The following is a 16,816-nucleotide window of genomic DNA, read 5'->3' as shown; positions in this document are numbered from 1 at the left end:
TGGGTCCAGTGATGCCCATCATTTTCTCCTACCCAAACTCTCATCTCAGAGAACCTGGACCAACTACAGCCTCCAAGACGCTAGGGAAATCAGGAGCAGGCACCTAGCTTAAACTGGGCCAATGAGAGGCTCTCTTCTGAAAACTTAGGAGTTTGGGAGTCAGAGACTAAATCAATTAAGTGTGGAGAATCAAAGTATAAAGTCTTATGGATTCAAAGTCTGATGCTGATATTTGGGCAGCTAAATTGAATGAACAAGAAGATGAATGAGCAGAGAACTGATCTGCATGGAGGAAAAAATAAAGCAGATTCAAAGACTTGAGACCATGTGGAGAGGAAGGAACAGAGAAAAAAGAGTAGGAGAGAAAGCTGCCCTTGAGTTGTAGTCAGGCTGTACTTCCTGCTGTTGGGTTTCATTACTACTTGTTCATGTCCATTAAATAATTAAATGTCCATTAAATAAATGAATTTCTTACTCAAGCTGGCTTGAGTAGGTTTCTAAATCTTGCAACGAGACATTCCTAAGCCATACTAATATGGAAAACATCACTCTATTATAATTGTCTCTTTATGGGTCTCCTTAACTAGACTGTGAACTCCTTGTGTGTAGGGATAAACTCTTTTTCTCATGTATCTAATCACTAGGCTAGCAAATACTCAGTAATGAGGAAATATGACCAAATATTTGACTATCAGTTAGGTATCCAACCTTTGAACCTGTACAAGCAGCAGGAAGAGTTCTGAGTTTACTAGTTAATTGGCTGTGGGAATGGGAATTGGATCCAACTCCTATGTTTTTATCTGTACAGAAAGGTGATTGGCCCAGATGATTTCTAAGATCTCTTTTACCTTTAAATTCTGTGACTTGATGACTTATTAAAAAAAAAGCCTACCTGAAAGTATTTTTTATTTTATTTTTTATATTTTAAAGATTTTATTTATCTATTCATGAGAGAGAGAGAGAGAGAGGCAGAGACACAGGCAGAGGGAGAAGCAGGCCCCACGCAGGGAGCCCAAAGTGGGACTCGATCCCGGGTCTCCAGGATCACGCCCTGGGCTGAAGGCAGGCACTAAGCCGCTGAGCCACCCAGGCTGCCCTCTTTTATTATTTTTAAAATATTTTATTTATTTATTTGAGAGAGAGAGAGAGATAAAGCAAGAGTGGGAGGGGGCATAGGGAGAGGGAGAAGCAGACTCCCCGTTGAGCAGTGAGCCTGATACAGGGGGCTTGATATCAGAACCTTGAGATCCTGACCTGAGTGGAAGACAGATGCCCAACAGACCGAGCCACTCAGATAACCCCAGATAAGCTCTTTTAAATAATGTTTTCTGAAATGATTCTGATTTTTCGATATCTTTAGACACTACCCTATATATTTAGAAGAAAATATTCTTAGGGTGCCTGGGTGGCTCAGGTCATGATCTTTGGGTCTTGAGATCAAGCCCTGTATCAGACTCCATGCTGAGTGTGGAGCCTGCTTGGATTCTCTCTTTCCCTCTGCCCCTCTCCCCACCCACTGCTCACACTAGCATGCTCTCTCTCTCAAAGAAGAAGAAAAAGAATAGGAAGAAGAAAAATTAGAAGAAGAAGAAGTTGATGATAATAACTTGAGCTAGCAAGAATGATCATATTGAGACTTAAATAACCATCATAAAAGGGGCTTAGAAAAAATTTTAAGTACTAGTGCTAGGGAATTAAATCCATAGTTAGAAGGTAAGTTTATTAAACTTGTAGTTCAATTCTCAACTCTGACATTTACCAGCTACATGGCCTTAGGCAAGTCTCCTAAGCATAAGTTCTGCTTATATCCTCAGACAAGTTATTAAATCTCTCTGTGCTTCACTTCTTCATCTATAAAATGGGGATAAAACCCACTTACTTGCACAACTGGGAGAATTAGAGATGATCTATCCAATACCTAGCACACTCACGGGTACTAAGTACATAAAAATCATATATATTATAACATAAAAATAATATTTATCTAAATTTGTATACATTCATAACTCAAGGAAAGGCAGATTACAAAGTTAAGTCAAATTTAAGTAGGGGTTTATTTAAACTGGTCATAGGGTTTTGTTAATAAAATTATTATAACTTCCCACAGATTATACTCTACATGGAGATAACAGAAGTTATAACCTTTACACTATTACAATCTCTCAGTATGATATAACAGGGTTAACTATATTACTTAATTCACTATGAGGTGAATATAAATTTTAAAATATATTAAACGAATGTTAAACATAGTACTTACATGCAGTACACAAATATACAACAGCTGTAAATCATTGGGAGTTCATCCAATAGCTATAAGAAACAAAGAAAGAGGACTTGAATATTGCAGATGTGCAGTTATTATGCAAATCAAAATAAAACATTAAAATGATTACAATGGTCATCTCTTGTTTAGAATCTTTTACTCATTTTTCATATATTTAACATCTAGTTTACTATGAGTGTTGCTCCAGGTCATTGGAAGGACGTGACTGTCAGTTGACCTGTGAGCTGGACCCAGACAATTGGAGGCTCCTCACCCCCTCCTGTCCTTGGAATAGGAGTTCCACTTGCCTTTCTCGCTCCCAGAGGCTGTTCCAAGGACATAGTCTTGAGATAGTGATGTGGTATTGAAAACACCTACAAGATATACTTGACTGAACTGAATTAAAATCTCATTACAAAGTGAAAATTTGGTAGCAGGTGGAGGACCAATTGCTGCCACCCACAATGAGTCTTGTATATAAGTACTCACTGCTTATTAAAACTGCCACCTACCAACCAGGAATGGCCTGCCTCTTTCTTCCACTTCTTCCTGCCCTCTGCTTTTGGGGGTTGGTTTAATGTCATTAACAAAAAAGTCTGCCCATCCATCTATTTATCCTAACATACACACCCTAAGTAGGACACTTGACTCACTGGGCAGCTCAGATCATTCAGTACCACAAACTATGATATCATACCTCCAGGAAAGAATGATATCTACCATCTCTAGGTCTGTGGGTTCTATCAGTATTCTTTTGCATTTTCCCTTTTCCTAGAACATCTAAGATGGGTAAAATGTCCACTAATATACATATAAGAAGAGATATTAATGACTGGGAAAGTCATTTAGTTAATCTAAGTAAATATGTTTCTGAAAATATTATTACCAATAATAATAACAGCTATTATGTATTAAAACTACAAGGCAGACACTAAGGGTATTTTTTTTTTTTAAGATTTATTTATTTGAGAGAGAGAGTGTGAGACAGCACAAGCAGGGAGAGCAACAGAGGGAGAGGGAGAGAGAGAGAAGCAGGTTCCTGCTGAGCAGGGAGCCCAACATGGGCCTTGGATCAATAACTTGAGCCAAAGGCAGACACTTAGTCAACTGAGCCACCCAGATGCCCTCAGATTGGTTATTTCTAATCCTTAAGCCAATTCTATAGAATGTTCTTATTCACTAGATATGCATTTAATTAATTATTTAATATCTACTATGTGCCAGGCAATGTATTAGTTGCTGAGGATATAATGAAAACAAGAGTCAATGCCCTCAAGGAATTCACAGTCTAGAGAGGTAAAGGGAATGAAAAATATGTGAATAAATATAAAGATTCCAACAAAAGGGGCACACACATATATTAAAATATATATATATATTTGTAAAGTGATGGAATTAATGGAATAATGAAATAGCATGTGTGCAGGGTCTCACAGTTAAGCATCTTGCAGTCATTATCTCACTTAATTTTAATAATAATTCTAAGGCAGGTCCTACTCTCTCCATTCCAAGATGAGAACACTGAGATTTAGATAATTTAAGTCATTTGTTCAAGATCACAGAGCTATAGTAATGGAGCCAGATTTTTAACTGACTCTGGAGCATAGCTCTACATTATGTTGCCTCCAAAATTTTTAACTTGAATCATCTTTACATGTTCAAAAAAGTTGATACAGTATCACAATATCCTGCAGATAAATCTACCACAAGGTTTATGATATACAGGAGATTCCTCTATTTAAACTTTGAGTCCAACTATAAATGGGATTGACTCTTCAATTTTTCCTTCTTCTGTCTCATTGTTAGTGTATAGAAATTCAACTGATTTCTGTGCATTGTTTTATATGCTGCCACTTCACTGAATTCCTGTATGAGTTCTAGCAATTATGGCGTCAAGTCTTTTGGATTTTCCAAATAGAGTATCATGTCATACGCAAAGAGTGAGAATTTGACTTCTTTGCCAATTCAGTTGTCTTTTATTTCTTTTTGTTGTCTGATTGCTGACACTAGTACTTCTAGTACTATATTGAACAGCAGTGGTGATAGTGGGCATCTCTGTTGTGTTTCTGACCTTAAGAAACTGAGAGCTTTTCCCCATTGAGAATGATATGTGCTGTGGGCTTTTCGTATATGACTTTTATGATATTGAGGTATGTTCCCTCTATCCCTACACTGTGAAGAGTTTTAATCCAGAAAGGATGCTGTACTTTGTCAAATGCTTTTTCTGTATCTATTGAGAGGATCATATGGTTCTTATCCTTTCTTTTGTTAATGTGATGAATCACATTGACTTGATTTGCAGATGTTGAACTACCCTTGCAGCCCAGGAATAAATCCCAGTTGGTTGTGCTAAATAATCCTTTTAATGTACTGTTGGATCCTATTGGCTAGTATTTTGGTGAGAATTTGGCATCCATGTTCATTAGGGATATTGGTCTGTAATTCTCCTTTTTGGTGGGATCTTTGTCTGGTTTGGGATCAAACTAATATAATACTGGCCTCAAAGAAAGAGTTTGGAGTTCTCCTTCCATTTCTGTTTTTTTGAAACAGCTTCAGAAGAATAGGTATTAATTCTTCTTTAAATGTTTGATAGAATTCCTCTGGAAAGCCAACCAGCCCTGTACTCTTATTTCTTGAGAGATTTTTGATGACTCCTTCAATTTCCTTGCTGGTTATGGGTCTGTTCAGATTTTTCTATTTCTTTCTGTTTCAGTCTGGGTAGTTTATATATACATAGGAATGCATCCATTTCTTCCAAGTTGCCTAATTTGTTGGCATACAGTTGCTCATAATATGTTCTTATAATTGTTTGTATTTCTTCAGTGTTGGTGGTGATCTCTTCTCTTTCATTCATGATTTTATTTATTGGAGTCCTTCTCTTTTCTTTTTGATAAGTCTGGCCAGAGGTTTATCAATCTTATTAATTCTTTCAAAGAACCAGTTCTTAGCTTGGTTGATCTGTTCTACTATTTTTTTTCCTTGTTTCTATTTCATTGATTTCTACTCTAATGCTTATTATTTCTCTTCTCCTGATGGGTTTAGGCCTTATTTGCTGTTCTTTCTCCAGCTCCTTTAGGTATAAGGTTAGGTTATCTATTTGAGACCTTTCTTTTTAAAGAAAGGATTGTGTTGCTATATACTTTCCTCTTAGGACTACCTTTGCTGCATCCCAAAGGTTTTGAATAGTTGTTCTTTCATTTTCATTTGTTTCCATGAAATTTTCAAATTCTTCTTTAATTTCTTGGTTGACCCATTCATTCTTTAGTAGGATGCTCTTTAGCCTCCACGTATTTGAGTTCTTCCCAAATTTCCACTTGTGATTGAGTTCCAGTTTCAAAGCATTTGTAGTCTGAAAATATGCAAGGAATGATCCCAATCTTTTGGTACCAGTTGAGACTGAATTTGTAACCCAAAAAGTAATCTATTCTGGAGAATGTTCCATGTGCACTCGAGAAGAATGTGCATTCTGTTGCTTTAGGATGGAATATTCTGAATATATCTGTGAAGTCCAATGTGTTGTTCAAAGCCCTTGTTTCCTTGTTGATCTTCTGCTTAGATGATCTGTCCATTACAACAAGTGGGGTGTTAAAGTGCTTTACTGTTTGTGTATTATTATTGATGTGTTTTTTTTTCTTTTTTTAAGATTTTATTTATTTATTCATGAGAGACAGAGAGAGAGGCAGAGACACAGGCAGAGGGAAGAGAAAAAGGCTCCATGCTGGGAGCCCGATGTGGACTCAATTCTGGGACTCTGGGATCACGCCCTGAGCCAAAGGCAGACACTCAACTGTTGAGGTAGCCAGGCATCCCTTGATGTGTTTCCTTAATTTTGTTATTAATTGGCTTTTATAACTGACTGCTCCCATGTTAGGGGCAGAAATATTTACAACTGTTAGATCTTCTTCTTGGATAGATCCTTTAATTATGATAGAAGTGTCCTTCCTAATTTTTTAGTATAGTCTTTGGTTTAAAATCTAATTTGTCTGATATAAGGATAACCACCCCAGCTTTCTTTTTATGTCTATTAGCATGATAAATGTTTTTTTATCCCCTCACTTTAAATCTGGAGGTGTCTTTGGGTCTAAAATGAGTCTCTGAAGACAGCATATTGATGGGTCCTGCTTTTTTGTCCAATCTGATACCCTGTGTCTTTTGATTGGGGCATTCAGCCCATTTACATTCAGAGTAACTACTGAAAGACATGAATTTAGTGCCATTGTATTACCTGTAAAGTCACTGTTTCTATATATGGTCTTTGTTCCTTTTTGGTCTGTGTTACTTTTGGGCTCTCTCTTCACTTAAAGGATCTCTTTTAATATTTCTTGTAGGGCCGGTTTGGTGATCACAAATTCTTTTAGTTTCTGTTTGTCCTGGGAGCTTTTTATCTCTTCTTCTATTTTTTTGTTTTTGTTTTTTTAAAGATTTTATTTACTTATTCATGAGAGACACAGAGAGAGATGCAGAGGGAGAAGCAGGCTCCCTGTGGGGACCCTGATGTAGGACTTGATCTGGGGACACTAGGATCATGACCTGAGCCAAAGGCAGATGCTCAACCACTGAGCCACCCAGATGCCCCTCTCTTCTTCTATTATGAACATGATCCTAGCTAGATAAAAGAAATCTTGGCTGTGTATTTTTCTCATTCAGCACCCTAAATGTATTATGCCAGTTCTTCCTGGCCTGCCAGGTCTCTGTGGAAGGTCTGTTGCCAGTCTAATGTTTCTACCCTTGTAGGTTATGGTCCTCTTGTCCTGAGATGCTTCCAGGATTTTCTCTTTGTCTCTGAGATTTATAAGTTTCACTATTATATGTAAAATAGGTATTGACCTATTTTTATTGATTTTTTTAAAAGATTTTATTTATTATTTATTCATAGACATAGAGAGAGAGAGAGAGGCAGAGACACAGGCAGAGGGAGAAGCAGGCTCCATGTCAGGAGCCCGACGCGGGACTCGATCCCAGGACTCCAGGATCGCGCCCTGGCCAAAGGCAGGCACTAAACCGCTGAGCCACCCAGGGATCCCTATTTTTATTGATTTTGAGAGGGTTCTGTGCCTTCTGAACTTGGATGCATGTTTCCTTCCTCAGATTAGGAAAGTTCTCTGCCATAATTTGCTCCAATATACTGTCCCCCTCTCTCTTTCCTCTTCTTCTGGGACCACAATTATTCTAATATTGTTTTGCTTTATGGTATCACTTATCTCTTGAATTCTCTCTGGTGATCCAGTAGTTGTTTAATTTCTTTTTCTCAGCTTCTTTATTCACCATCATTTTGTCTTCCAGATCACTAATTCTCCCTTTTGCTTCATCTAATCTAGCAATTAGAGCCTTCATTTTTTATTGCATCTCATTAATAGCTTTTCTGATTTTGACTTGATTAGATACCTAGGGATAAACCTAACCAAGAGGCAAAAGATCAGTACTCAGAAAACTATAGAATACTCATGCAAGCAACTGAGGAAGACAGGGAAAAACATTCCATGCTCATGGATTGGAAAAAAAAAAATTCTTAAAATGTCTATGCTACTTAGAGCAATATATACATTCAATGGAATCCCTATCAAAATATCATCAACTTATTTCACAGCGTTGGAACAAATAATCCTAAAATTTATAGGGAACCAGAAAAGACCCTGAATAGCCAAAGGATTTTTGAAAAAGAAAACCAAAACCATGGGGATCCCTGGGTGGCTCAGCAGTTTAGCGCCTGCCTTAAGGCCCAGGACATGATCCTGGAGTTCCGGGATCAAGTCCTGCACTGGGCTCCCTGCATGGAGCCTACTTCTCCCTCTGTCTGTGTCTCTGCCTCTCTCTCTCTCTCTCTCATGAATAAATAAATAAAATCTGTTAAAAAAAAAAAAAAAGAAAAGAAAAAAGAAAAAAAGAAAAAGAAAGAAAAACCCCAAAACTGGTGGCATCACAATTTCGGACTTTAAGCTCTATTACAAAGCTGTACTCATAAAGACAGTATGGTACTGGCACAAAAACAGACACAAAGATCAATGGAACAAAACAGAGAACCCAGAAATGGACCCTCAATTCTGCTCAACTAATCTTCAGCAAAGAAGGAAAGAAAGAGTCTCTTCAACAAATGGTGTTGGGAAAATGGGACAGCCATGTGCAGAAGAAGGAAACTGGACCAGTTCCTCACACCATACACAAAAATAGACTCAAAATGGATGAAAGACCTAAATGTGAGACAGGAATCCATCAAAATCCTGGAGGAGAACACAGCAACTTCGTTGACCTCAGCTACAGCAGCTTCTTGCTAGACACATCTCCAAAGGCAAAAATGAACTATTGGGATTTCATCAAGATAAAAAGCTTTTATACACAAAGGAAACTGTTGACAAGAACAAAAGACAACTGATAGAATGGGAGAAGATATTTGCAAATGACAGGGAGGTCATTTATCTCACATGGTATAAAAAATCTATAAAGAACTTAAACTCAACACCCAAAGAACAAATAATCTAATCAAGAAATGGCAGAAGACATGAAGAGACATTTCTCCAAGAGATAAACAAATGGCCAACAGACACAGGAAAAAATGCTCAACATCTCTCAGCATCAGGGAAATACAAATCAAAACCACAATGAGATACCACCTCACACCAGTCAGAATGGCTAAAATGAACAAGTCAGAAAATGACAGACGTTGGCAAGGACATGGAGAAAAGGGAACAATCTTTCAGTGTTGGTGGGAATGCAGGCTGGTTCAGCCACTCTGAAAATTTTTTTTCCTCAAAAAGTAGAAACTAGAGCTACCCTATGACCCAGCATTGCACTACTGGATATTTACCCCAAAGATATAAATGTAGTGATCCAAGGGGGTACACGCACCCCAATGTTTATAGCACCAATGTCCACAATAGTCAAACTATAGAAAAGCCCAGATGTCCATCAACAGATGAATAGATCAAGAAGATATGGTGTGTGTTTGTCTGTGTGTGTGTGTGTGTACATATTACTCAGTCATCAAAAAATGAAATCTTGCCATTTGCAGTGACATGGATGGAACTAGAGGGTATTATGCTAAGTGAAATAAGTCAATCAGAAAGTGAAATAAATCAATTAGAGAAAGGCAATTATCACATGATCTCACTCATGTGGAATTTTAAAAACGTAACAGAGGATCATAGGGGAAGAGAGGAAAAAATAAAACAAGACAAAATGAGAGAGGGAGACAAACCACAACAGACTCTTAATCACAGGAAACAAACTGAGGGTCGCTGGAGGGAAGGGGCTGGGGGGATAAGGTAACTTAATGATGAACATTAAAGAGGGCATGTGATATACTGAGCACTGGTGTTATAAAAGACTGATGAATCACTGATCTCTATCTCTGAAATAATACATCGTATATTAATTCATTGAATTTAAATCAAATTTAATAATTAAGTAAATAAATAAAATTTTGAACCATCATCTCCTGGCTTTATATTAGATATCTTTTACATTTATATTTTCTTTACTTCAGTTTTCATGTGCTAGAAAAATATTTGTGTAATTATTTGGCCTTTCCACAACGTAGTACTGAGGTATTTAAATGGCCCATTTTGGGGGATCTTCTATTCATGTATTTGGAAGGCAGGATGTAAAGAGATCTGCTTTCTCCATATTGTTCCGTAGGTCTATCTATACAGCCTGTAATGGCAGTTGAGCTAACTACTGTTATTCTTTTATTCATTTGTTTAATAAATATTTACTAAGCACCTACTATGTGCCTAGAAATAAGCTATGTGCAGAAGATAACCCTTGCTCTCATGATACTTTATAATCTAGCTAGGATGAAAGACACTAAACAGGTAACTGTACAAATAAATATTTAATTACAATTATGGTAAGTGCTATGATGGAAAAGTACATGATCAAAAAACAGAGGTCCTCATGTAAGAAGTTGTGAAGATTTTCCTTAAAGAAGTGACACATAAACTGATACCTGAAAAATATGCAGATATGAGTAGCATGAAGAGGGACTCAGAGGAAGATGAGAACCCCTAAGCAGTGGAAACAATGTGTAAAGGGCCTGTCGCAGAAAGGGAATATAAAAAACTGAAAAATTCCCATTGTGACTGAAGCTTAATTAATGATAAAGCTTAATTAATAATGAAGAGAAAGGATAAGAAATGAGGCTGGAGAGATAAGCAGCAAATAAATTAGGCAAATGTTTTAGGCTGAAAGGGATTCTTTTTTTTTTTTTTTTTAAGATTTTATTTATTTATGCATGAGAGACATAGAGGCAGAGACACAGGCAGAGGGAGAAGCAGGCTCCATGCAGGGAGCCCAATGTGGGACTTGATCCCCGGTCACCAGGGTCACGCCCTGGGCTGAAGGCGGCACTAAACCGCTGTGCCACCCGGGCTGCCCCTGAAAGGGATTCTTAATTTTATCTTAAAAGCAATGGCAAGTCCCTGAAAAGGTTTAAGCTGTGTGGCTGTCTTCATCAGCTTGGATGGTTATAAAAGAATACCCTAGACTGGGTACCTTAACAGAATTTATTTCTCACAGTTCTGGAGGCTAGGAAGATGATGGTACAGATTCTGGAGGCTAGGAAGATGATGGTACAGATTTGGTGCTTGGTGAAGTTTTTCTTCTTGGCATACAGATGCTGCCCTCTCACTGTATCCTCACATGGTGAGAGAAAGCAAGCTTCTTAAAGGCACTAATCCCATCATGAAAATCCCACCTCATAACCTCATCTAATCCTAATGACCATTTTAAGGCCCCATCTCCAAATACTGTCACACAGGGAACCAGAGATTCAACATAAGAATTCTTAGGGGACATACGGCAGTCCATAGTGATGCTATAGTGTGTTTAAAATATAGGTTTTATTATTTTCAGGTATGGTGAGGCCAACAGATCAGGAAATGATTGCCATTGAAAAGACAGTTTGTTATTCACAGTTCCTATGGCAACATAGGAGGCAACATGCTATTCCAATAGGGCCATACAGGAAAGCACCAGCATCAATCCGAGGCAGAATGAGCAAGGGGAAAAGCATGGATGACAACCTTTATTGTGGTTTCCAGAAAAAGGCAAAGTAAGAGAGGGCAAGCAGGCTTAGCATTGGCTAATGTGAATAATTTCAGTAGGCTCTAGGGTCTACAAGTAATCTTTAGTTGTCCAGTACCTGACCCTGGGGTGATTAGGGCAGAAAAATATAGTCTCCTGGAGAGTAAGAGTCAGAAAAAGAAGGTGTTTTAGAGTATGGGCTCTGGATTGGTTAGTCTAAATACGAAAGGTGCCATGCAAGGTTAGTTATTTGCTGTATCTAAGAAATGGCTGCCCCTGGAAAAGACAGTCTCTCTAGATAGCGAGGTTCTGATGCCAGAGCATCAAGAATACAAAAAAATAAGAAAATATGGTAATTATGAACTGAATGTTTGTATCCTACCTAAATTCAAATGCTAAAACCCTAATACCCAATCCAATGGTATTTGAAGATGCGTCCTTTGGAAAGTAATTAGGATTAGATGAGGTCATGAGGGTAGGGGCCCTCATGATAGAATTTATGCCCTTATAAGAAAAGATACCATAGAGTTTGCAAGAAGCCAGTCGGAAAAAGACAAATACCATGATTTCACTCAAATGCAGAATTTAAGAAACAAAGCAGAAAACAAAGGAAAAAAAAAAAAAAAACGAGAAACAAACCAAAAAGCAGACTCTTAAATATAGAGAACAGATGGCTACCAGAGGAAAGGTGGGTGGGAGGACGAGTGAAATTAGTGAAGGGGAATAAGAGTACCTTTATATTAGGGGTACTTGGGTGGTTTAGTTGGTTAAGTGTCTGCTTGGGGCCCGGGTCATGATCCCGGGGTCCTGGGATTAAGCCCTGCATCAGGCTCCCTGTTCAGAGGGGAGTCTGGTTCTCCCTTTGCCCTTCCCCTGCTTGTGTTCTCTCTCTCCTTCTCTTTCACAATCCCTCTCACTCGATCTCTCTCAAACAAATAAATCTTTTTTTAAAAAAGTACATTTATGTTAAAAAATAAGTAAGAGTACATTTATCTTGATGAGCCCAGAGTAAAATCTGGAACTGTTGAATTACCATACTGTGCACCTAAACTAATATAACAACGTATGTTAATTACACTGAAATTAAAACAAGCAAGCATCATTGAACAAAACAACAACAACAACAAAAAAGGAAGTAGCTGCCTGTAAGCCAGAAGATTGCTCTCACCAGACCCAGCCACGCTGGCACTGTGATCTCCGACATCAAGCCTCAAGAACTATGAAAAAATATGTCTATTGTTTAAGCCACCTGGTCTACAGTATTTTTGTGTGGCAGGCATAGCTGACTAATAAAATAACAAACATATGGTGCTAGATCAGGTATGTGTGGAGAGTGTTCTCCAGGGAAAGAGCATAGTTGTGGGAGGTCTACCTACAGTTACGGCAGTCCATGCCAAGGAAAGTTTCTACCTTGATTAAGGCTGAAGAATTAGGGAATAGATGTAAATGACTAGACTTGGGAAATATACAGAAAGTAAAATAAACAGGAAATTGTGATCAATTTGATATAAATGTGAGGGAGAAGAAACTCCCAAGGATAACTCCCAGGTTTGTTGCCTAAATACCACAGTTGACAACAGTACAGTTTACTGAGATGGTGAAAACAGAGAATATTATAAGAACAATTTCAACAAGCTGAGTTTGAGCTACCTGTGAGACAGCTTAAGTGGAAATGTCAATTAAGCAACTAGAAATATAAATCTGTAGCTCATAAGAAAAGTGTGGACTCCAGATGTTGGCTGCTTGTTCGCTCATTTCTTTAGAGAAACTAAATTGAACAGAGCATATGTTAAAATGACATGGATTTTATTTTTTTTTAAAGATTTTATTTATTTATTCATGAGAGACACAGACGAGAGGCAGAGACATAGGCAGAGGAAGAAGCAGGCTCCTCACAGGGAGCCTGATGTGGTACTTGGATCCCCGAACTCTGGGATCACGCCCTAGGCCAAAGGCAGACGTTCAACCGCTGAGCCACCCAGGTGTCCCAGGGCATGGATTTTTAAATCTGGGTAATACAAATACAGAAGTTTATTTCAAAACCATGAGTAGCAAAATTATAACTGGTCAAAGAGCAGAGTTCCAGGTTGGAAGTATGGTATATGACTGAAGATGAGTCTAGAGATGTAGATAGGGGCCAGATCTCAGCTTGTGGCTCAAATCATGAGCCTGACCTATGGGAACGATTAAAGCTGTTTAAAAGCTGGCATGCATTCTGGAGAGCAGACACTGTACTTTACAGGCCTCATTTCTAACACTTGTACAAAGCCTAGCAAACTCTGCTCAAAGAGTGAAAACAATTAGTTTTGTTTGTAGGAACAGTATTTCTGCTCTGGTATGACAAATGGATAGGGAGGCAGGGACACCAATTAGGAAATGGGGATCCCTGGGTAGCTCAGCGGTTTAGTGCCTGCCTTTGGCCCAGGGCGTGATCCTGGAGTCCCGGGATCGAGTCCCGCGTCGGACTCCCAGCATGGAGTCTGCTTCTCCCTCCTCTTGTGTCTCTGCCTCTCTCTCTCTCTATCATGAATAAATAAATAAATCTTAAAAAAAAAAAAAAAGGAAACAGTTACAGAAATCTGGATTGGAGATGATAGATTAAGGTCATGGCCATGCAGATAGCTAGAGCTAGATGCATTTGGGCTTCCAGTGTTTTCAGAAGTGAGAAAGCAGAGAAATTAAAGAGGAATCAGGGGGTTTGGCTTGGGCTTTCAGTATAAGGTGGTTCCATTCATTGATATAGGAAGCAAAAGGGAAACAAGGGTAATATTTATAACCAGAACATCTGTTGTTTACATTATAAAGTCTGAATTAGCTTACATTATTACCTAGCATTTAACCAATTTTTGTTTTTGTATTATAAAGAAAATTATAGGTGAACACTTATTTTTCTTTGGTTTTATTTTCTAGGATAAATATAATTACTTTTACTTATGAGAAAAGGGTGAATACATTCTTTTTTTTTTTTTTACTAGCATGTACTTTTTTCTCCCCCCTAATATCAAACATAGATGCTTGGTAGAGAATACTTAGAAAAAGCAGAAAAACATAAAGAAAAATTCCACATGGCTGAAGAAATTAAGAAATTGCCCTTAACTTTACCCTCCCCAGGATTATCAATAACTATATATGTCAGTTAGTGAAAGCAAAAAAGAATGAGTTGAACGAATGAATAGGTAAGAAAATCTGGGAGAAGTCTCCTAAAAACTTGAAGTGTTTATACTCCAACCACCAGCAACGGAAGACAAAGTCCTAAGATAGGTAAAGGAAACACAAAGAAGTAAATGAAACAAAATGTAGGTCCTAATCTTGTCTCTCACTTTCTGTCTAACTTCTAGTCAAGTTACTTCACCTCTCTTGGCTATTTTTCCATTTATAAAATTTGTAAATTGAACTACATTTTAAAAACCTTTCTAGGGGTGGCTGGGTAGCTAACAGTTCAGTGTCTGCCTTTAGCTCAGGTCATGTTCAAACCCCTGGCAGGGAGCCTGCTTCTCCCTCTCTCTCTGCCCCTCCCCGCAGCTTGTGCTCTCTCTCAAATAAATAAAATCTTAAAAAAATAAAAATAAAAATCTCTTCAAAATTAAAGCTCTATAATACTAAATTGTTCTTTGGTATCTTTCACATCCCTATTTGAAGGCCACTCCTGGTATCTCTATTCCTTCTCCAAGGTTTCCTTCATATTCATTCCCAAATGCGTTGCTCTTGGCTAATTGCTGAAAGGATGTGACACATTAATCATGAGACGAGTCAATGATAGCTTAAAACATTACCCTTTACAGAAGCACACCTAATAGTACTCAAAGGAATGAATCACTAACGATGAATCAATAATGGTGTTTCAGACATTCTAACTAAAGAAAAAGGAAAGAAACTAATACTTAATAAGCACTTATCTACCAGATCCTAAGATGACACTCTCACGTATGCCAATCAATTGATCCTCACAAATACTCCTACAGGTATTATTAAATCCATTAGATAGATAAGGAAACAAAAGCTCAGAAAGCTTAAGTGGCACAGATATGCTCAAACAGCCAGCAAAGTGGTAGTAGAATCAGAATTGGAGCCCAATCAGTCTCCTAGCAATGATAAATCTGAAAAAAATACCATCTAAGTTCCAAATCACTCTTAAGACAGAACTGTCAAAATCAGCTTGTGCTCAGTTTAGGCAGAAGTAAAGACTAGGCCTCCAATTTCTCTACAGCTACAACAAGCTAAAATTCAGGCTGGTGAAAAGGTTCACTGAGCACCAGGGTCAGTTAAGTGGCAGCACTGTCATTTTATACTTTCCTTCAGTGTGCATAAAAAACGATGGCCTAACCTAGCTGAGCCAAATTTATCCTGAAAGGAGACAAGACAAGAAGGCTTCAAGGAATCATTTTATGTTTAAATTAGAGAGGTGGGGAAGCTGTTTTAAAAAGTCCTTCAGGGCAGCCCCGGTGGCACAGCGGTTTGGCGCCATCTGCAGCCCAGGGTGTGATCCTGGAGACCCAGGATAGAGTCCCACGTCGGGCTCCTTGCATGGGGCCTGCTTCTCCCTCTGCCTGTGTCTCTGCCTCTCTCTCTCTCTCTCTCTCTCTCTCTCTCTCACTATCTCTCATGAATAAATAAATAAAATCTTTCAAAAAATAAAAATAAAAAAATAAAAAGTCCTTCAATACTGAGGATTTTCCCCTCCTCCATCATTGGGAAATTGAGTCAAATATAATTTCTGTCCAAATAGGCAAGCACATAAAACCATCCTTTAGACCTAAAGAGGCAAGAAATAAGCGATCTGTATAATTTGTCCCAAAAAGCTGATATAGTATTACAATAATGATAAAGCATAGAATCAAAGATCTCAGGATTAAATGCCATCTGGTCCATCCAATGCTGTTATCTTGGTAATAATCTTACCAACAATTAAACTTATATGCAAATCAAAGTGTGTCCCACTTCTGCTCCAAATCTATTAATGGCTTATAGGGGGAATAAAGTCCAAGAGGAAGTTTAGATCTGGCCTCTGGTTAGCTTCTCAAAACATATCTCTTACTATTTAGTTCAATGTCTACACAGAGCAGGTACTCAATAATGTAACAAATGTTAGCTATTATTACTGTTAGCACTGTCACCAACATCAACACACATTCCCATTCCATCCATAGCTACAACCACAATGCACTACTTGCAGTCCCCTGAGGTGCCAGATATACTCTCATCTCTGTGGGTTTGAGTTGGCCTGGCAAATTCCTATTCATCTTTGAGGATGCAACTCACACATGTGTTTGAGTCACCTGTGTGAAACCCTTTCTCTGATCTTCCTCCTCTAAATAATTTCTCTTTCCATTTCCATAGCATACTGTAGGTCCCTTTACCACTACATTCACTAGCATATTACCTTCTTCATTTCTAAACCACAGATTCCTCGAGGAAAGGACTATATCATCCTTATGCATACCTATTGCCCAAGTATCAATTTTTGAATCAATGAAAGTTTTTGTCCAGCTTATGCTTGGGCACCTCCAAGGACAGAGGACACAAGATCTTTAA

The 16,816-nt window shown here is 38.2% G+C and overlaps 1 protein-coding gene across 13 annotated transcripts in view; it reads right to left on the bottom strand.

The window, feature by feature from the left end:
• Window positions 1-16,816, bottom strand: part of ACER3 (alkaline ceramidase 3) — a 158,521-nt gene that overhangs the window by 56,770 nt on the left and 84,935 nt on the right. For all 13 annotated transcript variants that reach the window (XR_013362289.1, XR_013362288.1, XM_077867159.1 and 10 more), the window contains one exon: window positions 2,261-2,313. Coding sequence is in view for 11 of the 13 variants with exons in the window: in XM_077867159.1 (XP_077723285.1) it covers window positions 2,261-2,313 (53 nt within the window). In the remaining 2 variants the exon portion in view is untranslated. The remainder of the gene's footprint in view (window positions 1-2,260; window positions 2,314-16,816) is intronic.

Source organism: Canis aureus, chromosome 23, assembly GCF_053574225.1.
Source record: "Canis aureus isolate CA01 chromosome 23, VMU_Caureus_v.1.0, whole genome shotgun sequence".
Lineage (NCBI taxonomy): Eukaryota > Metazoa > Chordata > Mammalia > Carnivora > Canidae > Canis > Canis aureus.
The sequence above is the reverse complement of the archived record's forward strand: the minus strand, read 5'-3'. Positions and strand labels throughout refer to the sequence as shown.